This window comes from Homalodisca vitripennis, chromosome 8, assembly GCF_021130785.1.
Source record: "Homalodisca vitripennis isolate AUS2020 chromosome 8, UT_GWSS_2.1, whole genome shotgun sequence".
Taxonomy (NCBI): Eukaryota; Metazoa; Arthropoda; class Insecta; order Hemiptera; family Cicadellidae; genus Homalodisca; species Homalodisca vitripennis.
In genome coordinates this window covers 95,946,184-95,970,806 of record NC_060214.1, presented here as the reverse complement: position 1 = coordinate 95,970,806, position 24,623 = coordinate 95,946,184, and the positions used below count along the sequence as shown (strand labels likewise).

Sequence of the window (24,623 nt, the reverse complement as noted above, 5' to 3'; positions counted from 1 at the left end):
GTGAATTTCGGTAGCCGTTCCTAAGGCTCGCCACATCTTCAGCTGAATGTTGGTCAGTTTGGAGAATTCTGGTAGCCGTTCCTAAGGCTCGCCACATCTTCAGCTGAATTTTGGTCAGTTTAGTGAATTTCGGTAGCCGTCCCTAACGCTCGCCACATCATCATCCCTGATTGTTAGTCAGTTTGGGGAATTCTGGTAGCTGTCCCTGAAGTCCTTTTAGCACCATCTTCGATCGCACCCGGCAGGATACTGAAGGACACCAGTTCTTCGTCGTGATTCGTTAAACATTCGTGATTGGGGTATTGCAATTTCCCCGTACAGTAATAATTGAGAATTCTAAATCCTAGTTGATATCATTCCTACAGAATGCACAGTTTTGGTTAAAAGCCACACAACTCTGTGACCTCTGGGATGTAGTCAAGGACAATCCTAGGTTAACATTTGTCCATACAACAACCATACCAATATGATCAAAATCCAAATGATCTCATTGGTTGTTGTTTATAAAACGTTTTTTGTAGAATGGGTTGTATTCAAAGCTTGATTTCGGGTTCAACAGTAAAAACTACCATTGAGTATCCGAGTATTGTTATTGTTTTCCTATTATAGGAATCTAAGCATTAGTAAATACTATTGGCAACTTAAACAAAATTATATTCCTGATTTGAAAGTCATTATTTTTGAATAAAGTTAAATTTAAATTTTTTGGGGAGGAGTAAATGTTTGTATCCCACGGTGTCTTGCCCTTGGTACTCCACACCCGTCAGATGAGTATCAACAATAAACATACAATTTTTCTAATTCTTTTAATATCACGGCTGTAATGTTTTTGGTTCGTGGAAAAAGTGATTTATACGATGAACAATTTAACGGGTAGATTAAAATGAAATATTTCATATAGAATCGATTACGATGTTTTAGGTTTGAAAATTAAAGAAATTTATTTTCGTAATATAAAAAGTAAGGCTTAGTTATTGCCTTGTTTGAAATAAGTACTTTACGAAACCCAGACAGTGTTGAGAGACTAAGGAATAACGAAGTTTTATTGAAACAAGATTGTTCTTCAAGTTTCTGATCAAGATGTTCTCAAAGTATATCTAAAATTCAGTCAGAATGTTCTGCTAAGACTCTGCGCAGCTTCTTATCTTCAATTACTTTTCCAATACTCGTCATGTTTTACCAACATTTTACTTCTTTCAGAGCCACGTTATTGTAAATATGCCAATAATCTCTCAGTTACTGGGTTCAATGCAGTGGCGTACCTAGGACTTAGTTTTGGGAGGGGGTGCAAATATTTGAATACATTTTAATTTAATTTAATATGACTAATTAAAATTAAAAGATCTTACTATTGTATCAATGTTTTATGGCTCTTAGGTGGGGTTCTATTACTCACCCGTAATTACTCCACTGGTTTAAGTAACATATTAAAGTGAGCTGACCATTTCATAGTATAGGCACTATACAGCGAATGATGGGTTTGTTTTGTATTAGATTAGCTTATGACTGCCCTTAACCCTTTTAGGGTCTGGAAACGAATTTCTTTTTTATCAAGGTGTTAAAAAGAAGTATCTGTATGACAACCAAGCATTTGTAAAGTTCTGGTAAAACTATTGCATTGTTATCCTGTACTTTTTGCAAATATTTTTAATAGTAAAGTTTTTTCACTGCAGTATTTTTTATAAACTCATAATATTTTAGTGTATTGAATAAAACCAAATTTGCTAACAGATGCAGTTTGCTATACAATATTTGCCTTTAGAGACAATACTATGACATTCCATTTTATTTACTATGAGACAAACAAATTTGATGTAAAACAATGAACGATAAGTAAAAGGTCGCCAATTTATTACTTCAACTCCACAGACGAAAGCAAAGTCAGTTTTACCATATCATTAGAAGAAAAGACAAAGTGTTTAAAATATTTCACAAAGTAGTTATTTTTGTTCTGCATTACATATTTCCACCATAAAAATGGACATAGTTACATGGAATAATTATATTTTATTGTAAGGAAGTAAAAGTAACAGCGACAGTTTTTTAAGTTATTCAATTTACTAAAGTTGAAAGATCCTTGAATTTAAAATTGTTAATGATATTTTTCAATGTATGTAATTATTATTTTCAAATATATAGTTCTAATTTTATTTGCTATTAAAATTGGTTACATTTATGTAATATAGTGTCTCAAACGTGTTCAATTTATAATACATTATTTTTTAATGTTCTGTTGTGATGAATCAATATGTGTTTTCTGTGAACCTACATTTTAAAATAGTTTTGCTAATAATAATACGATGAACTGTAACAATAAACATTTTACTAAAATCGTTAGAACAGGGTTTTTATGGTTTTGTAATGCATGGTGCATATTTAGGTTACATTAGGTTACGGTTAGGTTAGATAAGTTAAGGTTATGATAGGTTAGGCAAGGTGAGGTGAGATGAGGTGAGGTTATGTTAGGTTAGGTTAGATTACATTAGAGTTAAGTTAGGTTAGGTTATGTGACGTTAGGTTAGGTTATGTTAGGGTAGGTATTACTGTATTACTTATTGTCCAATAGCCAAGAGCTAATTTGCACTGATTAAGCACACAACGTAGGTTTTCAGTAAATAATAATATAAAATAATAATAATAATATAATAAAAATATATATATAAAATTAAATATATAAATATATAATAATTAAATTGATAGAGGTAAAAACATCTTGTCAGACACGCTAGTGTTTGTAAGGGTCTAAATGTGGTTACCAAACTGGTATACAAATTTTAAAAGCGATGATTTTTCTCTCGTTATAATTTCGATACGTGATACACTTAAAATCTACGGTCAGACACACAAGTAATAGTTGTATCACTGATAGATAATTAGGTACAAAGAAAATTTCACCTCTTTAATGAATGTATAATGTTAGCTAATAAAATAAAACAGTAATTCATGTATCTGTCGGTTCGTTTTAAGCGTGTACATTTTAGAAAATAATGATTAGGCTAGATAAAGAGATCGAAATCTGATACTTTGAGTGAGCATAAATGGTTACGTTTATCTTCGTTTCTGAACGTGGTTCTTAAATATATCAAGATACTAAAACTTTAATTTGAATGTAAATAGTGATTATTTCTTATTTTTAACTGTTTTGAAAAAATCCCACTCCGACCTTACCAAAATCACTGCTTCTGACGATCGATTTATTTATTTCGGAAAATTATGTATCAATTTCAAGAAAACTATGTTATTTCCTTGTACAACGCAAATTGGCTATTGCACTATTGCTCTATTGTTATCAGACGAAGATTATCTAAACATCTGGGATGCCATAAACTATTATTGGTACTCATGCATGTTATGCAACCTGTTGAGGAAAATGCCTTTGCATTTAACTGGTTACCTAGTGATTAATTTATTCGCTAATTATTAATATCGGGCAAGTGATCTGTTTCAAATTAATTCTTTGAAATGTTTATTTGGCGGCGATAATTAACGTATAACGTTACTATCCTCTCTGGCTAATTAAATTTACGAACGTTTACATTTCAAAGTGAAAGTATCCATTTGGTTCAGATCATAGTTTGTTCTTTTATTTCTACTCTATTTTTAAAACTTCCAAGTTGTATACTATATTAATAGTGAAAGTTATTCTATTAACACATATTTTAAAACCTTAATTAGCTGTACCTCATTTTAATTCAAAATATATAAAAAATACCGGCGTAAAAATGATACTTTACAACTATAAAAACAAAACCAATGCGGAATAACTAAATATACATTTTTATACAAGATATAACCTCGTATACTGCCTCTATTACAGTAAAATTTAATCAGTGTTTTGTTCCTCCAATATTGCAATAAATAACTAAATTGCGGATTGTGATAAAAGATTTTATAATACTGTTAATTTTTAATAATACTGGTTTTTTTGTTATTTCGCTTTAATAATTTTTGAGCAGGCTCCAATTTGTTAATATCGAAGCGAATAACACTATTTTTTTCCTCTTATTTGCGATTACCTATGCGCACAGTTTGATATCTGTAGCTTTATTATTTCTAATGATAATAATGTTTTTTTAATTAGAAATGGTAGCTAGCAGCTTAAAAAAACATTTCTCGACCTTTTAACTATATTAACGACAGATTTACAAACGTACCAAAGTACGCGAGTAACACATTGTTCTTTGTTTTAAGGAGGGGGAGCAATAGTATTTATTCTTCCTTTAAAATATATAGGCTGGAAGAGGCAAAATTCCACCTATAAAAGATCTTCAGGAAATCGTTAATTACTTCCTAGCCAAAGATAAATTGCCAATGATAAAAATAAAAAATGGTAAATATTGAGGAAAATGACAGATTTATCTTGTTAAATATTACGACTCAATTATTATTTAGCAATAGCATTCCTTACTTATGTATACGTAATGTGACAAAATAATTTAGCTTGATATAAGTGTGCCTACTTATAAACAGTCCTTTAAAATAAACATAAATTTATAGTGCATCCAGCACTTTTTCACGTAACGTAGCTATGGTCGGTTGATTAAATGGAAATGTTGACTTAAGCTCCATAAAACCTCCCGCTTAGTGCAGCGTCGTAAACTTGACTCCTTTTATCAGGAGTCCTCATCTACGACAGAGTCAGATTTTAGATTTTAGCTCTATAACTCATTCTGCTTAGTGCAACGCCTAAATCTGACACTGTCACAGACTTGACTCCTATTATCAGGAGTTCTCATCTACGACAGAGTCAGATTTTAGCTCCATTACACCTTCCGCTTAGTGTAGCGTCTAAAATCTGACACTGCCTTAGGCTTGACTTCTGTTATCAGGAGTCCTCATCTACGACAGAGTCAGAGTTTAGCACCATAACACCTTCCGCTTAGTGCAGCGTCTAAAATCTGACACTGTCTTAGACTTCACTTCTATTATCAGGAGTCCTCATCTACGACAGAGTCAGAGTTTAGCACCATTACACCTTCCGCTTAGTGCAGCGTCTAAAATCAGACACTGTCTTAGATTTGACTCTTAATATCAGGAGTCCTCATCTACAACAGAATCAGAGTTTAGCTCTATTAAACCTTCCGCTTAGTGCAGCGTCTAAAATCTGACAATGTGTTAGACTTGACTTCTGTTATCAGGAGTCCTCATCTACGACAGAGTCAGAGTTTAGTTCTATTACACCTTCCGCTTAGTGCAGCGTCTAAAATCTGACAATGTCTTAGACTTGACTTCTATTATCAGGAGTCCTCATCTACGACAGAGTCAGAGTATAGCTCTATTACACTCTCCGCTTAGTGCAGCGTCTAAAATCTGACAATGTCTTAGACTTGACTTCTATTATCAGGAGTCCTCATCTACGACAGATTCAGAGTTTAGCTCTATTACATCTTCCGCTTAGTGCAGCGTCTAAAATCAGACACTGTCTTAGATTTGACTCTATAATCAGGAGTCCTCATCTACGACAGAGTCAGAGTTTAGCTCCATTAAACCTCCTGCTTGGTGCAACGCCTAAAACTGAGCCAGGCAGGCCTCTTCTATAGTTTAGCTGTCTCTGTGATCATAACGATACAAAGGGTCACCTAAGGCTTCTCTCGAGATCTCTCAGACGGACGTGGACTCGGATTGTGTAAAGTCAACATCTACACTTTCATCCCATTATTTCTAAATCCTCATGAATGAAAGAACCAACTCATGTAGCGACGACGTTAACGTTTTTAGTGACGATGGGACAGCTATGGTACAGTACTTAAATATGAACACATAAGTGCTTTTTGCTGTTCCACTATATATTCTCGGCCTTATATTTTCTATTTAATTTCCTTAATATTCTTCACTAAATGCATCATGCGTATTTATTAAATAAAACTACATTTGTAACTTTATTTTTATTTTTAACATCTTGAGTCCCGATGCTCTGTCTTATACGTTACACATATTTACGGCAAAATAACCTTCTACCATTAGGAAACAGGCACCACATTCAGGTGGTTTGCACCCATAAACCTCGATTGTTTCTTGGATTGTCGAGGTTACATAATTTCCTGCATCTCAAAAATGCGAAATGCCAAAATGTTTTAGATATTTAAATTTTAAGATGACTTTTTGATACATTGAGGGAAGGAATCTTTGCAATGACTATTGATACTGCAATTATGACATTTAAATACTACCGTATATAAGAAAAATATTAGCTTTTTAGTTAGTTCGTGTCTCAATAGATGTTTGAGAAATATAATAAAATCTCATAACTTAATGTTTAGCATTTAACATGTTTGCGGCCTGAATTTTTGAAAATCCTTTCTCAGTACGTATCTAGAATCTAGAGCATGTAAAGAATAACTGTGCTTACTTTCATGATCCAAGTTTTTACAGCATATAAGAAATTTAATGAATCAATCAGTATGTGTATAGTTATAAATTTATATTTTTATCACATATATTGACTTAAGTTTGTGATCATTTGTCTTTTAAAAAATATTTCTTGTAAAGCAGGTTCAAACTTATAATCTGCCTCAAAATTTTACAATATATGCACACGTTTCATTAGCAGCACAAACGGCTTTTTAATTTTTTTTTTTTTTATACTTCTAAAAGCAGATATTGCTTTATCTTGTTATTTGAAGAGGAGCGATTGTACCGATGAAATATAAGTTTCCAGATTCACACTATCTGCACATAAAGTAAAGTTTTAACTACGTAAAATTAAACTTGCGCCACGGGATCCAAACTTTTCCAGTTTGGTTAAAGCAAGACTTTGATTCTCATCTCAATTTGAATATTGTACTTAAAAGTTTCCCCTGGCGAGACTTCAGAGAGTGAGAGAGAGCTGTTTGTCTTCACGAGTGGCCCAATCGCTGGATTAATTCATAAACTTCCAGCTACACAATAACCATTTGGTGATAAAAGTATCAGATTTTCAAACCCTTGCAGACAGATCTTTTCAGAGTATTATGCTACTCAAGTGTTTCATTCTGTAACGGTCAGTGTGAAAGCAAAGGTAAGTTAAATTCAATTTGCAACTACACATCAAGACGTTATATCCAGTCTTAAGTGTCTTCCTACTTTACAATAAATCATTGTGTACTCTAAATTTTTAATGAATGGAAATTCATTAATGCTCTTTCACTCTCTTCAATTCACTGTGTTCCAGGCGACGAATTGGTGAACGTTAGTAATTTGAGCTGGTCAATTCTGCTTCCAAATCCTTGTCTACAGTTGAAACCCCACAAATTATTTTAGGGTCCATATGAAATTTGTCACTTTTTGACTGCATACTCAAGAAATCTGCGAAATTCCATGTGTTTTAGCTAATCTAGATTTGGGAAACGAAACTGTTGATTCTTTGTTTGAAGTTTATTTTTGAAGATGGAAGGATTGTGAAGGAAACAGGATTTTTCCGGACATTTGCCATCGTTCAGTGAAACAAAAAATCAGTAACACTACGTTTCGAGATCTGCAATCTGATCTCTTCTTCAGATAAAAAACTAACCTAATATACAATTATAAACTAGGTTAAAATAAACAAATCATACCAAAATGTAGTTCAGTTGTAATGATTAGTATTGTGTGTAGTTTTTTATTAAGTGCATGTTTTAGAGTTAGTGAAGTTGACACACAGCATGGTGGTTGTGATTCCTGACTTAGGCGTGCCACAACGCTTTGCTATGATTTGTTTATTTTAACCTAACTTAATTACATTAAAACATAAAACCAATATTTAATACTTTTATTTTTGTGAGGCCTTTCGATAGCAAGGCTATCTTCGTCAGACACATCACAAAAGTCTTAATTTATCTTAAGATAGCCTTGCTATCGAAAGGCCTCACAAAAATAAAAGTATTAAATATTGGTTTTATGTTTTAATGTAATTAAGTTAACAGTAAACAATATAAGCTTCATCTACAATATTTTAACCTAGCTTGTAATTGTATATTAGATTAGTTTTTTACCTGAAGAAGAGATCAGATTGCAGATCTCGAAACGTAGTGTTACTGATTTTTTGTTTCACTGAACGATGGCAAATGTCCGGAAAAACTGATATTATTTACACGAGAGTTCGTGAAAAATTAGCCACATAAAACATCAACATTAGGATAACACACATATTGATATGCAATTTCGAAACCATACATGCTATAAAATTCGAGATGAAAATAACTTTTACGTTGAAGTCAGCATCAGATTCCAAAAAGCTGGCCACCGGTGATAAATAACCATTATGAAAGCTGATTTGTTTGATTTATTATTGCGTTTTGCATATTGCTTTAGCTTCAGTTCAGTGCGTTCTCTATCAAAACGGTATAACAATCTCATATCTGGAATTAGGCTTACTGGCTCTTCCAATTTTGGTTTAATATATGTTGTTTGAAGATAGCTCTCCTTAAAATTCTTAAAATCTTACGATTTAACTCATTTTAGCAATGTTTTGCCTCGGCATTTCCGGATTATATTGAGAATGACCTCTAATGTAAAGATTTTAGTTTTTAACTTTTTCATTTTCTACAGGAAACTAAACCGTTTTAATTTCTCACTTTGAGGGCAGGATAATTTAAAATCTTTTAGACATATTACTATTCCTAAAAGACATTTAAACATTTCTAGTTGTACATACTAATGGTAGCGAAGAGTGGAATTTATATTGTTTAAATTGCTTTATATATATATATATATATATATATATATATATATATATATATATATATATATATATATATACAGTGGAGTCCCGCTAATCCGAACACGTGTAATCCGAACGTCGGTTAATCCGAACGTCGGTTAATCCGAACGTCGGTTAATCCGAACGTCGGTTAATCCGAACGTCGGTTAATCCGAACGTCGGTTAATCCGAACGTCGGTTAATCCGAACAGGTCCAGGAGGAATTATTTATAACGATAATGAACAGTTATAGGAACTAATTATATAAAAAATGAAAATGGGTGCATCATTTCGTACATAAACAAAGAAAACTTTAATTAAATAGACATACAGTATTTTATTAAGACAAATTGTGTACGGTACAGTACATAAAGTTAAATACAGTACCAAATTGAAACTTATAGGTTAAGTATGAGTTAAATTACTGTATTAAGAAGTAATCAAACAAAAATTGGACGTACAGTACTAATATTATTATTGAGTACAATATTAAATGTTAAAAGACATAAATTCAGTTATTGTCTTCTGTCGCATTAAAGAGACTATTGGATGACGCGTAGTTTCGCTCACATTGCTTAACAATAGAACTCTCACACTAAATACGGTAAATGTGCTTAGTACTCGCAAACACGTTTATTTGTCAAGAAATACAATGCAACAGTCAGAAAACATGTTTTAATAAAAATGTTGATAATTCTATAACAAAATAGACCCATCTCAAGTTTAAAACCGTATTTTTCTGTAATTCTGGCTAATCCGAACAATCACATAATCCGAATAGGGCTCGGTCCCAATTAGGTCGGATTAACGGGACTCTACTGTATATATATATATGTGTGTGTGTGTGTGTGTGTGTGTGTGTGTGTTTTATATATTTTTTATATATTGTTTTATATATCCGTAGGTATATTGAAAACGGATTGAGATATCGATGTACAATCTTCACGATGCCTGTTACGTAATACGTTATTGGACTCTTTGGAGAGTAAAAATAGTTCACCCTACATTTTAAAGGAGGGTTGAGAGGAGTAACTTTAATTTTTCAAATTGCAAACCCTAACTTGTGACATGTCATTTGAAAGGTAAACTCAAAGGAAACACAATGAAATAAACTACACATCTCTACGAAGAACCTAGCAAAGTTATGGGCAAACAACCCCTTATATCTAAGGGTGTAAATTAAGTCCTGATACGCCTGGTATATTCCAAACGGATTGAGATATCAATGTACAATCTTCACCACCCTTATTAAATTACTTTTTTGGATTTTTTTTAGAGTAACAAAATGTTCATCCCTTTTTCAAAGTGGAGTATGGGGGAATAACTTTAAATTTACAAATTGCAAACCCTATCTTGTAACATGTCATACTAAAGGTGCATTTAATAGAAACACAATGACATGAACAAAACATCTCTACGATGATCCTATCAAAAGTTGTGGACAAATAATCCCTTAAATCTTAATGCCACCTAGAAAAAGGCAACTCTTACCAACGCTATGCACACCAGACACATTAAATACTACGTAAAGGGGTAAGCTGGGCCCCTTTTCTTACTAAACAATATTACGCATGCATTGTGTTGACATGTCCTACAGATTATTATTTTTTTACTTATTTTCCTATAACCTTAACTAGGGCGTAGAGGTTATTAGTGTCAGTGTGTTTCTATTTAATAGACCTTTAATACGACATGCCACAAGACAGAGGTTGCAATTTGAAAATTTAAATTTACACTTGCTTTGGATATTTTTCTAAATCCAGATTTCCTGTTTGGTAATACATTTTCATGTAACATGTAAGTTCTTATATGGCTATGAAGGAAGGAGGCGATCATTATTAAAAATCGTTGATATGGTTGAGATCATCGATATTATCAAAAACGGTTGATATTATTAGGGGTACTCACTTTTGGAAGTAGCCAAACAATGATTATTTTTCATGTTTCATGTAAGCTACAAAGTGGCTATGAAGGAAGGAGGCGATCATTATTAAAATTCTTTGATATGCTTGAGAATATCGATATTATTAGGGGTACTCACTTTTGGAAGTAGCCAAACAATGCTAGTTTTCATGTTTCATGTAAGCTACAAAGTGGTTAAGAAGGAAAAAGGTGATCTTATTAAAAATCTTTGATATGATGAGAATATCGATATTGTCATAAATGGTTGATATTATTAGGGGTACTCACTTTTGGTAGTAGCCAAACAATGCTAGTTTTTATGTTTCATGTAAGCTACAAAGTGGTTAAGAAGGAAAAAGGTGATCTTATTACAAATCTTTGATATGGTTGAGAATATCGATATTGTCATAAATGGTTGATATTATTAGGGGTAATCACTTTTGGTAGTAGCCAAACAATGCTAGTTTTCATGTTTCATGTAAGCTAACTTTAAATGTAATGTATGATAACTTTAAATTTACAAATTGCAACCCCTATCTTGTAACATGTCACATTAAAGGTATATTCAATGGAAGCACAACGACGTGAACAAAACATCTCTACGATGATCCTATTAAAAGTTATGGAGAAATAACTCCTTAAATTTTAATGCCACCTAGAAAAAGACAACTCTTACCAACGCTATGCACACCAGAAACATTAAATACTACGTAAAGGGGTAAGCTGGGCCCCTTTTCTTACTAAACAATATTACGCATGCATTGTGTTGACATGTCCTACAGATTATTATTTTTTTACTTATTTTCCTATAACCTTAACTAGGGCGTAGAGGTTATTAGTGTCAGTGTGTTTCTATTTAATAGACCTTTAATACGACATGCCACAAGACAGAGGTTGCAATTTGAAAATTTAAATTTACACTTGCTTTGGATATTTTTCTAAATCCAGATTTCCTGTTTGGTAATACATTTTCATGTAACATGTAAGTTCTTATATGGCTATGAAGGAAGGAGGCGATCATTATTAAAAATCGTTGATATGGTTGAGATCATCGATATTATCAAAAACGGTTGATATTATTAGGGGTACTCACTTTTGGAAGTAGCCAAACAATGATTATTTTTCATGTTTCATGTAAGCTACAAAGTGGCTATGAAGGAAGGAGGCGATCATTATTAAAATTCTTTGATATGCTTGAGAATATCGATATTATTAGGGGTACTCACTTTTGGAAGTAGCCAAACAATGCTAGTTTTCATGTTTCATGTAAGCTACAAAGTGGTTAAGAAGGAAAAAGGTGATCTTATTAAAAATCTTTGATATGGTGAGAATATCGATATTGTCATAAATGGTTGATATTATTAGGGGTACTCACTTTTGGTAGTAGCCAAACAATGCTAGTTTTCATGTTTCATGTAAGCTACAAAGTGGTTAAGAAGGAAAAAGGTGATCTTATTAAAAATCTTTGATATGGTTGAGAATATCGATATTGTCATAAATGTTTGATATTATTAGGGGTACTCACTTTTGGTAGTAGCCAAACAATGCTAGTTTTCATGTTTCATGTAAGCTACAAAGTGGTTAAGAAGGAAAAAGGTGATCTTATTAAAAATCTTTGATATGGTTGAGAATATCGATATTGTCATAAATAATTGATATTATTAGGGGTACTCACTTTTGGTAGTAGCCAAACAATGCTAGTTTTCACGTTTCATGTAAGCTACAAAGTGGTTAAGAAGGAAAAAGGTGATCTTATTAAAAATCTTTGATATGGTTGAGAATATCGATATTGTCATAAATGGTTGATATTATTAGGGGTACTCACTTTTGGTAGTAGCCAAACAATGATTATTTTTCATGTTTCATGTAAGCTACAAAGTGGCTATGAAAGGGGAAGGTGATCTTATTAAATATTTTTGATATGGCTGAGAATATCGATATTGTCGTAAATAATTGATATTATTAGGGGTATTCACTTTTGGTAGTAGCCAAATAATGTTTGTTATCATTTTTCGGAAATTTTTCTCTTGATAGTCATCTATTCCCAAGATACGAATAGCTTCTAAAGCTTTTCATTCTGAATGCTTGGTGAGATCCATGTCTCTTGTAGGTAAATATAATTAAATTCTAATTGTATTCGTTTTTTACTTACAAATTTATTTATAATCTTATGTATCTTACGTATTAATATTTAGATGATTACAATGTAGTAAACAAAATAATTTATTCTTTCGTATTCTTTTCGTATAATAGTATCTTCTCATTTCATTATCCTGCTATGATGTTTTGTAATATTTACTGATTTATGTATTTAAAACTAGATCATATACATATAAGGACTAATATTTATATATAAGAGCAAATATAGAAAAGAAAGTGTTTGGGACCTGAAAATAATTTAAATAACCCTTCTGCTGATATAATAGTTGGGCACTTTGATTAGTTGTTTCCTCTTTTTTAGAAAGTCATACACGCAATATATATAATTCAAAATTTTACATAAGATATCGTAAATTTAAATTTAATAAAGGATCAAGATTAAATTTCTGGAATCAAGTTCTGAGTATCATTTCATATTTGGTAATATTCTCCTTTACGTTAATAATTATTAATTGACTTTAGCGCTTTTATTACACTGTACAAAATATCAAATTAACTCTATCCGGCAATTAAAAAAGTTGTATAACTTCATTGCTGAAATAATCACTGCTTAACAATCTGGGGGGTTCGTTTTAATTAAAACATCCACCTTTGCCCAAGTTAAGTTGAAAGTAAATAACTAAGTCTTAAGAGGTAAGTTCCAACTCTGTTTATCAAATTGCTCTTTTATTGACTTTCTTGAACATTTAACTAATACCGTAAGACCAACAGGCTCGCAAACTTTATAGTCTGTTTTGCATTCATATCACTTAAAAGTTTGACTACAATTACATCCCACAAAATCACGTTTTTTTAATAATTTTAATTAGGTATTATTGAGTTCTTATTTTCTATGGACTATTTAATTTTTCTAAAATGTTTTAATCTGTAATCATCTTAGCTCTCGAAAATTTTGTCTTGTGCACTTTCTGTTACATTTTCAGTAGAGAAGGGATGTACGGATTTTTTTTTTTTCAAAAATATGTCGAGGTACTAATTCTCCAGAAAAAATGTATTAGTTAAAAATTACGAGTTAAAAGAATATTGTTAAATTACTCTTTTTCTCCCGTAAATTAAAACACAACCTTCCGGTTTTATGCATTGGAAAAACAGAAAACATTTAATCGATTGAGATAAGCACAAAGCCACTCACCACGAAAAGAGTAAAGGTTTCTGTTTCGATTTTTAGGCTATAAACTTGCCATAATAGGCTATAAACTTGTTAAAAAATGTTGGGCCCATGTAGCAGAACTGGCATCTGGAGGGAACTGAACCAAAAAGAGGCAATTCCGGTTTTATGCATTGGAAAAACAGAAAACATTTAATCGATTGAGATAGGCCCAAAGCCACTCACCACGAAAGTAGTAAAGGTTACTGTTTTGATTTTTAGTAGACCTAAGTATTCAACTCTAAACGAAGCTTGTTATTTTTACTGCACGACTAACAACAACGCAATAGAGAGCCGAAGTCAGATTACCGATACCTAAAGTTTCTGAATTTGGATATCCTATCTGTGACATTAGCCCTTTTCATCACTACCATGTACTTAGTACTGTATCGATTCTCCTCCTTATTTTGTTTTTGATAAAATCCTCGCACAGGCCAGTGATCCATGAGAACAGGCAGAGTAAGGTTTAAAAGTGACTAAGCCTCTCATTTAAAAATTCTATTAAATTTTGGTTTAGCTAAAACAACCACCTACAACCTCAGGAAGATAGCATCTCCTCTTGTATTTAGAAGTATAAAGTTCCAACCAAACTGATACATTGAATGCACAATTTATTGGAGTCATGAATATAAAACTGAAGATTGGTGAAATAACTAACACACTGGCTCGTAATTAGTTTAATTCTTCATCAAGTAGGAGTGTGGAAAGTTTTTTTGATTTTTGGCTCAAGTAGGAGTGTGGAATTTTTTGTTTGTCTCTGACTATGGAGGAAACAGGACTTTTGTTCAGTGATACAAAAAATCAATAACACTACGTTTCGAGATCTGCAATCTGACCTTTTCTTCAGGTAAATAACTAACCTAACACATAATTAAAATCTAGGTTAAAATAAACAAATCATATCAGAGCGTTGTGCCACGCATAAGTCAGGAATCACAACCACCATGTTGTGTGTCAACTTCACTAACTCTAAAACATGCATTTGATAAAAAACAAAACACAATACTAACTATTATAATTGAACTACAGAATACAGATCACGATATGTCTGCATTCGCCGACTAACCACCTACGACTGACCAGAGGCCAATATTAAATGGCAATCGTTACGACAGTATTTACGTGAAAAAGATTGCATATTTCGAAACGTAGTGTTTCTTATTTTTTTTATCACTGAACAATGGAACATGTCCGGAAAAGTCCTGTTTCCTTCATGGGTTTTATGTTCAGCTATTATGAAAATCTGTGTACCCTGACGTACAAAAATGTAAGGGCAATAGAGTCGGAATTCAAATAAAAAGAATGTTTTATTCTACCAGGTGAAGTTAGGACAAAGAAGTTCTCTCTAAAGTTTTATCTAAGGACCAATGGATTACATGTGACTAATGAACAGGCGGACTGCTAGCAAGGATCGCTTAGCGCTCACCCACCCAAGCAGCAGCCACGATCGATGTTGCTTGACTACACTGCGCCATCGTTGCGTTTTCTTCAAAAAATGCATAGTATCGTTTTAATTACCATTAATTTAAGGAGTGGATGCCAGTTTTTTTGCAATTTTTTAACCACCAATATTGAGTTAAATATTGTAAGAAAGATGTCTTTAATTTTACTAGTTTGGAACACGGCGAAACTATAGGTGTGGAAACCTACCTGTGCCAGTGTGGAAACACTGAACTACCATGGAAGGATGAGAGATTACACTCTGAACCAAGAATTTAGGTCGTATTATATCGTATTCTATAAAGTTATACGCCATACAAATACAATTATGTATATAATTTTAATTTGAGATTGTGGCCTTTCACTTTGATAAAAATGTATTTTTATTATTAATCTACATAACTATTTACAGATATTTTCCCTTACAAAAACCTACTACTTATAAAAATTATTCACAGTACACAAATGTCCAAATACTTTCGTTTTGCTAGGGTAAACTTTGTTGACATATTTAAGACAATGGAAATAAATCAAATTATAAAGAGTTCACTCTATTAATTCCGTATTTATACTTGATTACCCAAGTCTGCTCCATGATGTTCCAAGAGAACTAGGAAAAGCACAGCTCGAGCACCAGGGAATTTTGGGAAACTGAAAATCTTACGCAACAGGCTACCAACAAGGAAAACTCAGCTTTGCGAGAATTGCTTCCAACACGTGGCCAATTTTAATGTGCTACCTATTTCACTGCTGCTCCCTCCAACAAGGGAAACAGGCTACCAACAAGGAAAACTCAGCTTTGCGAGAATTGCTTCCAACACGTGGCCAATTTTAATGTGCTACCTATTTCACTGCTGCTCCCTCCAACAAGGGAAACAGGCTACCAACAAGGAAATCTCAGCTTTGCGAGAATTTCTTCCAACACGTGGCCAATTTTAATGTGCTACCTATTTCACTGCTGCTCCCTCCAACAAGGGAAACATGCTACCAACAAGGAAAACTCAGCTTTGCGAGAATTGCTTCCAACACGTGGCCAATTTTAATGTGCTACCTATTTCACTGCTGCTCCCTCCAACAAGGGAAACAGGCTACCAACAAGGAAAACTCAGCTTTGCGAGAATTGCTTCCAACACGTGGCCAATTTTAATGTGCTACCTATTTCACTGTTGCTTCCTCCAACAATAACTCAGTATCCAAAATATTTATTTCATCAATAGCGTGAAAATTATTCACTTCTTTTGTCCTTTAACCTTATCATCATCAGAGTCGTTACTGGCATATTCGCTATCACAGGATGTCTTACCTCTATGACACTTAATGACACCTAATGTTACATCTTGATGTTACTTCCTTATTTTACTTCCTGATGTTGCAGACGCCAACGGTAACCTTGATCCAGAGGCCCCTCCAGCCAACTACGGCAGACGACGCAGTAGAGCTGTGCTCTACCAACTGTCCGGGCACTACAAGCAAGACAAGATCAAAACCAAACTCAAACTCAACAATGTGAGTATATCAACTTGCAATTTGAATAACTCATAAAATAGATTAGGTTTGATAGTATAACATAGAATTAGTGTATTCTGCGTTTTCTATTTTAATGGAGTGAATTTGTTATTTTGGTGTTCTTGTATTGGAGTTTTAGATGGGGGATAAGCATCTGCCTTTTAGAATTATAAATGAACACTATTAGAATTATGTTCGTTGTGCTTAGTCCTCAAAGGGCCTTTGCGCTGCTTCCGAATGACAAGATAATCGGGATGGATAATGTTAGGGGTTAGGGTACACCCATCGTTAGGTAGCGACCACTATCTCTGTCATGTCACCTTCAGAGAAGAGCAGGATAGCTCTGTTCCAAAGTCTAAGTCAAAATGGCCACAGAGCGGGGTACTCTTATGCTTAGATTTGCAGAACTTTTAAGATTAAGGGCCCTCCACCAACCCCAACAGCATTCCTTCACAGAAAGCTCGACAACCTATCAGCCAATCCATAGCCTACAGTAGATATATCGATGATCATCCCTTTTACCCATTATCTCGACGTTTGTGATGAGGGATGTGCCGCTCCATTGCATTACCCAGGTGTAAGTGATACCTCCGGTTTCAGTAGTGTGAGTTGAACTGGGAGGTATAAACTATCCAGAAGTAAATCCTCTTTGGGCATTAGAAATGTATTAATTTAAACGTTGCATCATAAAAAGTATTTCTAAGAAATCTTTCTAAAAGAAGGGAAAAGGTTGCCCAAATGATGTCTTTTACCTCTGAGAATGAATAGAGCAATGCTTTTAACAAATCATTTGAATTTTAAAATAATCCTTCCGGCTTTTATGGAAGAAAGGTAGATTTCATATGTGGCTGTCATCTATAAATGTTAAACTGAAGATGAATAATTAATTGAGACTTTAATTTGCGCAATACTGATTGGACGATAATTCTCAGAATTGGCATGTTCATACTCGTAACACTTTCAAATATTTAGAAACTCCATCACATTGAAACGGTACGTGATAAAAATCTTAAAATCAATATTGATCTATTGGCATTGTCTCTTTAATGTTTGAGCCGGTGCCATCTTAAAATCTTAAGGGTTCATCGAAATATTTCTAATAATAAATGTTGCTGGAAATTGTTTGAGAGTTTTCTAATAGGGTCCAATTTTATTATGTTGTGAAATACCCAAGAGAAAAATATTTTATGTGGGTATTTTATAATGTCCATAATATCGAAACTATTTATATTTTTATATTAGCTAACGAACATGTTCAAGCCATGTATAAGGACTATCTTTGTACCAATTTTAAATTTTATTGGCAAAACATTGCATCACTTATAATGTTCACCAAATTTTTACAACGTTACTGAATATTACTGAAAATTACTGTGCGATCATTATCTGAAAACCTTAAAAGCAATATTATCTGAAAACCAAAATCCACGTATTTACAATCATTATTGCTAATTAATTGAGAAATTCTAAAACACATTTTTGGTTTATTGTACGATACACAATAACTGAGATATAACCATTTCGTTTGTAAACATTTTATAATGTAGCCATTTAAAAATATTAAAAAAATAACATTTGCTTAAAATTACTTATTATTTTAATATCACTAATTGTTTCGGGTCTATATAAATAAATAGTTAAGCTGAAATGTTTGGAATATGCGATGGCCGTCATTTTAAAACTGTTTATTGGTTAAAATTGCCTAACGAATTTATCCAAGCTAAGTGCAAATACTGCTTCTGTACCAAGTTTACTCTAGATTTATTAAAAACTATGACAGTTTTTGTATAGAGAATTATTTTCACAATGCTGTATAATACTTGAAAACTGTACGGCTGCTAACTGGAAGTCTTACAAAATATAGAAACACATAAGAACAAACATTTCAAATGACCTGAGAGTTCTCAAATACTTCTTTGTTTTGCTCTTGGATTAAAAATAATATAAAATATAAACATTTCACCACCAAATTATGAATTTTTCACCTTCCTGAAACTTTAAGAGATATATAAAAGTGCAGGGATAAACTGTGTTTATAATTAACTACTATTGTTTAAAATTGCGTCATTTTTGTTATGTATTTGGAAATAGCCGAATTAAAATTTTTGCACATATGCGAATAGCCGCCATCTTGAAACTTACTATTGGTTTAAACTGGATAACAAACTTGTCCAAGCTATCTACAAAGACTGCCTCTGTACCCAATTTAGCCTGGATTTATTAAAAACTACGGCAGTTATCGTGTTCGCAAGGTTGCGTTGTATTGCATAAGCCCATACATACATATATAATGGTACATAAATGTTTGTATAATGGTAGTTTTGAGTTCTGGGGGTCACATCAAAGAAAATAGAATAAAAGTCTCCCGAAAATTTCAATAAGAGTGCGATTGCAATAGGCATGTTCCTATAAAAACTACCTAATACCCATACATACGTAAATATAAATTTTTGGATTATAGTATGTTTGAGTTCTGGGACCACAATCGGAGAAAATAGAAAAAAAAGTCTCCCGGAAATTTCAATAAGAGGGCGACTGCAATAGGCATATTCCTATAAAAACTACTTAATACCCATACATACGTATATATAATTTTTTTTTTATTATAGTAGGTTTGAGTTCTGGGATCAGAATCGGAGAAAACTTTCTAAAACAATACCTAATAGTGCAACAAAATTATTTTTCCACCTACTGAACATTCAATTCCCGCAAATATAACTCTGTTTCACTAATAAAATTCACCACTACGATCAATGTTTAATGGTGGAAGAATTGAATTGAATTGAATGAATGGTGCAGAATTGAAAAAAACCCGAAAACTCAGTCAATAAAAGTTAATTAATTAATGCTTACTCCCCAGAAATAAGCGACAAAAGTGAGCGCAAGACTTGACGTATATTTGAAGTAAATCTAAGGTGAACACAATAAGGTGAATGTATTTGGCGCTCCGTGCCGTCGACGCGTCGCCCTCGAGAGCAAATATTGACCATAGCATCAGAAGAAAGTGTATCAACAACTTTATTGGATTTTATTGTCCGGGGCAGACGTCTGAGCCCTGCGAGACAGCGCTTCTCTGAGCGTTAAAAGGTGCACTGAAGAGACAATTTCACAGGAACAATCAAACAATACATTATTGATCCATCTTTGTAGCTGGTAGGCTTTATTAAATCTCTCGCTCATTGTCCTTTTTATCGTTGTAAACCAGACAATTTAACCCGTATAAGTCCAATTTCTTACTACGTCTTCAAAATACAGCATTGGCTAGACGAAGTGACTGTCTAAAATGTAACAAAATTCCACAAATTAGTACACGGTGTGATAATAAATTTATTATGAAGCACGGCAGATAACGCATTATTCATATTATGAATACATTTCAAAGGCTTGTCCGTAAATAAAAACCACCAATAAATTATTCAGCGTACCTGCCTATGGTGGTTTTACTTGTTTTTCGCTTGTTGAATATTACTGATAAATATTTACTAACTATACTCAGATAAAACAATTAGTGAACATTTAATACTACTAATAAATTACCACAGTTTCCAATATTAAATTTATTTTTTCGAGGTCTTTCAAAATAAAGGATTACATCGTCAAGCAACTTCGTATAAGTTGAAGTTGGTTTCCTGTAGCAATATGACCATTAAATTACAATAATTTTTGTTACGAAAGTTCAAGTAACGGCACTGTCATGACGTAAAACACAAGTTTTTCTTGTGACACTGGTTACATGAAAACTATGTCACTAATAAACTCAAAAATATTATTTTTGTAACTTCATTGTCACATTGTTACAAAAAAAACAACTTTTTGTAAGCTTAAACAGACTACCTCTATATTGTTTGTTTCTTATAAACTTTGCTCTTGTTTAGAATCGTTGATCATATTTTTGTATGTACTCCTCAAATATTTGATAAAATTTTCTAAAATTATGATTCGGGTAAAAAAGGTATTTAAGCTAGTGGGGAATCTAAATGGTGACTAATGAGGAAAACAACTGCGGGCGTCACAGAGTGCCGGGAAATAGCTTGGGTCAGTCCCAAGTAAATGAAGGATCAGGAGACAGGATATTTCATACAGACTGTAGGCAAGCAGTCAGGTGTGAACAGGAAGGAATCTAGTTCCTTGAAATTTATCCACAATCAACGTACGTAGAACCTTAATTGTAGATAAAAAGTGCCCATGGTACACAATTAGGTAAGCAGTGAAGGTGTGAACAGGAAGGAATCTAGTTCCTTGAAATTTATCCACAATCAACGTACGTAGAACCTTAATTGTAGATAAAAAGTGTCCATGGTACACAATTAGGTAAGCAGTGAAGGTGTGAACAGGAAGGAATCTAGTTCCTTGAAATTAAGCCACAATCGACGTACGTAGAACCTTAATTGGTGATAAAAGTGTCCATGGTACACAATTAGATAAGCAGTGAAGGTGTGAACAGGAAGGAATCTAGTTCCTTGAAATTTATCCACAATCAACGTACGTAGAACCTTAATTGTAGATAAAAGTGTCCATGGTACACAATTAGGTAAGCAGTGAAGGTGTGACCAGGAAGGAATCTAGTTCCTTGAAATTTAGCCACAATCAACGTACGTAGAACCTTAATTGTAGATAAAAGTGTTCATGGTACACAATTAGGTAAGCAGTGAAGGTGTGAACAGGAAGGAATCTAGTTCCTTGAAATTTATCCACAATCAACGTACGTAGAACCTTAATTGTAGATAAAAGTGTCCATGGTACATAATTAGGTAAGCAGTGAAGGTGTGAACAGGAAGGAATCTAGTTCCTTGAAATTTATCCACAATCAACGTACGTAGAACCTTAATTGTAGATAAAAGTGTCCATGGTACACAATTAGGTAAGCAGTGAAGGTGTGAACAGGAAGGAATCTAGTTCCTTGAAATTTATCCACAATCGAAGTACGTAGAACCTTAATTGTAGATAAAAAGTGTCCATGGTACACAATTAGGTAAGCAGTGAAGGTGTGAACAGGAAGGAATCTAGGTGCTTGAAATTTAGCCACAATCGACGTACGTAGAACCTTAATTGTAGATAAAAAGTGCTCATGGTACACAATTAGGTAAGCAGTGAAGGTGTGACCAGGAAGGAATATAGTTCCTTGAAATTTATCCACAATCAACGTACGTAGAACCTTAATTGTAGATAAAAGTGTCCATGGTACACTATTAGGTAAGCAGTGAAGGTGTGAACAGGAAGGAATCTAGTTCCTTGAAATTTATCCACAATCAAAGTACGTAGAACCTTAATTGTAGATAAAAGTGTCCATGGTACACAATTAGGTAAGCAGTGAAGGTGTGAACAGGAAGGAATCTAGTTCCTTGAAATTTAGCCACAATCGACGTACGTAGAACCTTAATTGTAGATAAAAGTGTCCATGGTACACAATTAGGTAAGCAGTGAAGGTGTGAACAGGAAGGAATCTAGTTCCTTGAAATTTATCCACAATCAACGTACGTAGAACCTTAATTGTAGATAAAAGTGTCCATGGTACACAATTAGGTAAGCAGTGAAGGTGTGAACAGGAAGGAATCTAGTTCCTTGAAATTTAGCCACAATCAACGTACGTAGAACCTTAATTGTAGATCAAAGTGTCCATGGTACACAATTAGGTAAGCAGTGAAGGTGTGAACAGGAAGGAATCTAGTTCCTTGAAATTTAGCCACAATCAACGTACGTAGAACCTTAATTGTAGATAAAAGTGTCCATGGTACACAATTAGGTAAGCAGTGAAGGTGTGAACAGATAGGAAGCTAGTGGGGAATTCTAGGAAAACAGCTACAAGCGTCACAGAGTGCAAGTTCCAGGTACATTAAGGGTCAGGGGACAGGTTACTTTGTACAGACTGTAATGTCTATACTGAGTGAAACCTACGGATCTCTCTGCTTCACCTTCGTAAAGCACCTGTCGCAGTTAAAAAATGATAACCAATTTGTTATGCACAGAAAACATAATTTACCAATGGAACAAATATAGATGTTCTTAATCTATGAACACACGCAACTTCACAGGCTTATTCTTGCACCTTTCCGTTTCTTTCGATTTAGCATAAATTACTATACATGATGTTTTAGAATTATATGGTCATCTTTTGTTGATATGCTCTTCAGGTCAAGACAAACAAAAAATTGTGTACAAACATGAGTTATTCTGTACCCCTTTTTCTGTATATGTATTTTTTATATTTTTTAACCAGTATAGATTAAAAGATGCAAATTCTGTTTAGTTATTTTGGCAGTCTCAAATCAATAGAAAAATAATGTTAGATTTTTAAGTTTCATGATGGCGCACGGTTGAAGTTTTTAAAGCTTAATAATTTAAAAAATTATGAACATTTTGAAAGAATATTAAAATTTGATCAATTTAACAAAAATATTTTGACACCTAGATTATTAAATTTTTAAAAAGGTCAGTAAAAGCTTTAAACTGTTGTAATTGGAACATTCTTATGTACTAGAAACGTTAACAACTACAATGCGAAGTATTCCGTTTTCTATTTTCAATTATAACCAATTATATGTACAATACTTAACTTTCTTTTATAAAAATATTATTACTTTTAAAACAGTTACTTTAGTTTGATGTGCTTCTTTTCTAAACCATATATTAAGCGCTAGGTTCCTATGTCCAGGAATACTAATTTTACTTCCTATTGCCTATTAAACACAGTTCTATAATTAAAATATTTTTTGGTTCTTCAGGTAAATGGCATTATTATAAATATCTAACAGACTACAATGGGTTAAAGTGGAGTTTCATTACCCTTTCAATAGATTTTACTTGATTGCATGCAATATGCAATCAACAGAATACTCTGGTTACTGTATCGGTCGTCAACGATTTACATCTAATCTGCAATCCAACAATTGCAATTATCAGCAAATCCATTACAGTTAAAGTTATTTTTACACCAGTTTTCACCAATTCTGAATCCTGTATAGCCGTTATATATGGTGACGACTCCATGCGAAACATTAATTTTCATTAATTAACAATTAAATTTAGTTTCCTATATATTTATAAATAATATGAGTATTTTATATTAAAGTGTTTTTATATTCTTTTTTAAAGAGAAGAACTGTCATTGTTAATGTGTAGATAATAATTTTAAATCGATATTAGTGGTTTTTTTAGTTCTAGTCTTTATCGAAAACAATAAACTTTTTTACTCCATCATTTAAATAGCAAATAATAATGTATTGGCATAAAGAATCTATACCTATTTTTAGAAACATTGGGACTCTACGAGAAAAGTGTACTATAGGTAATATAGTTTTAATACAAACATTCAATAGATAACATTCTATTATAACGCTCTCATGGAGTTAATTATGCTGTAAACTATGTAGGATTCCATTATTTTACTACAGGTAGAGAATTAAATCATAATGTAACAGTCTATACAGTTTTATAGTATGGTCTTAATGTCTAAACTTTCACGAATTTTTAATATCGTTTTCTCTAACCTGTGGACTTCCTGAAGTTCATGAAGGATTTAAGCTGCAAAGTGTCAAGCGGAACTGAGATAAAAAGTTTTATAACTTTAAATCCACACCAGAATGGTTTACCCCGAGAGAATTGGATTTGCTCGCTCAAATTGCAACAGAGTAACTAATTTCAATGTATCCCCACTTCTGGATTATTTATTAGTCAATAATCATCAGGAAAGTCTGGACTACAGAGAAGAAAATTGCTTACGCTTTGCATGTAGATCATATAGCCAAAATGTAATACATTTCGTAAAATAGTGTCTGGCGTCTTTTTAAGTGTCGAGAATCTTAATATATGTCT

General features: G+C 33.0%; 1 protein-coding gene across 1 annotated transcript in view; it reads left to right on the top strand.

The window, feature by feature from the left end:
- LOC124368279 (potassium voltage-gated channel subfamily H member 8) overlaps positions 1-24,623 on the top strand; it is a 234,054-nt gene that overhangs the window by 96,564 nt on the left and 112,867 nt on the right. The window contains exon 6 of the mRNA XM_046825553.1: positions 16,681-16,811. Coding sequence (XP_046681509.1) covers positions 16,681-16,811 — 131 coding nt within the window. The remainder of the gene's footprint in view (positions 1-16,680; positions 16,812-24,623) is intronic.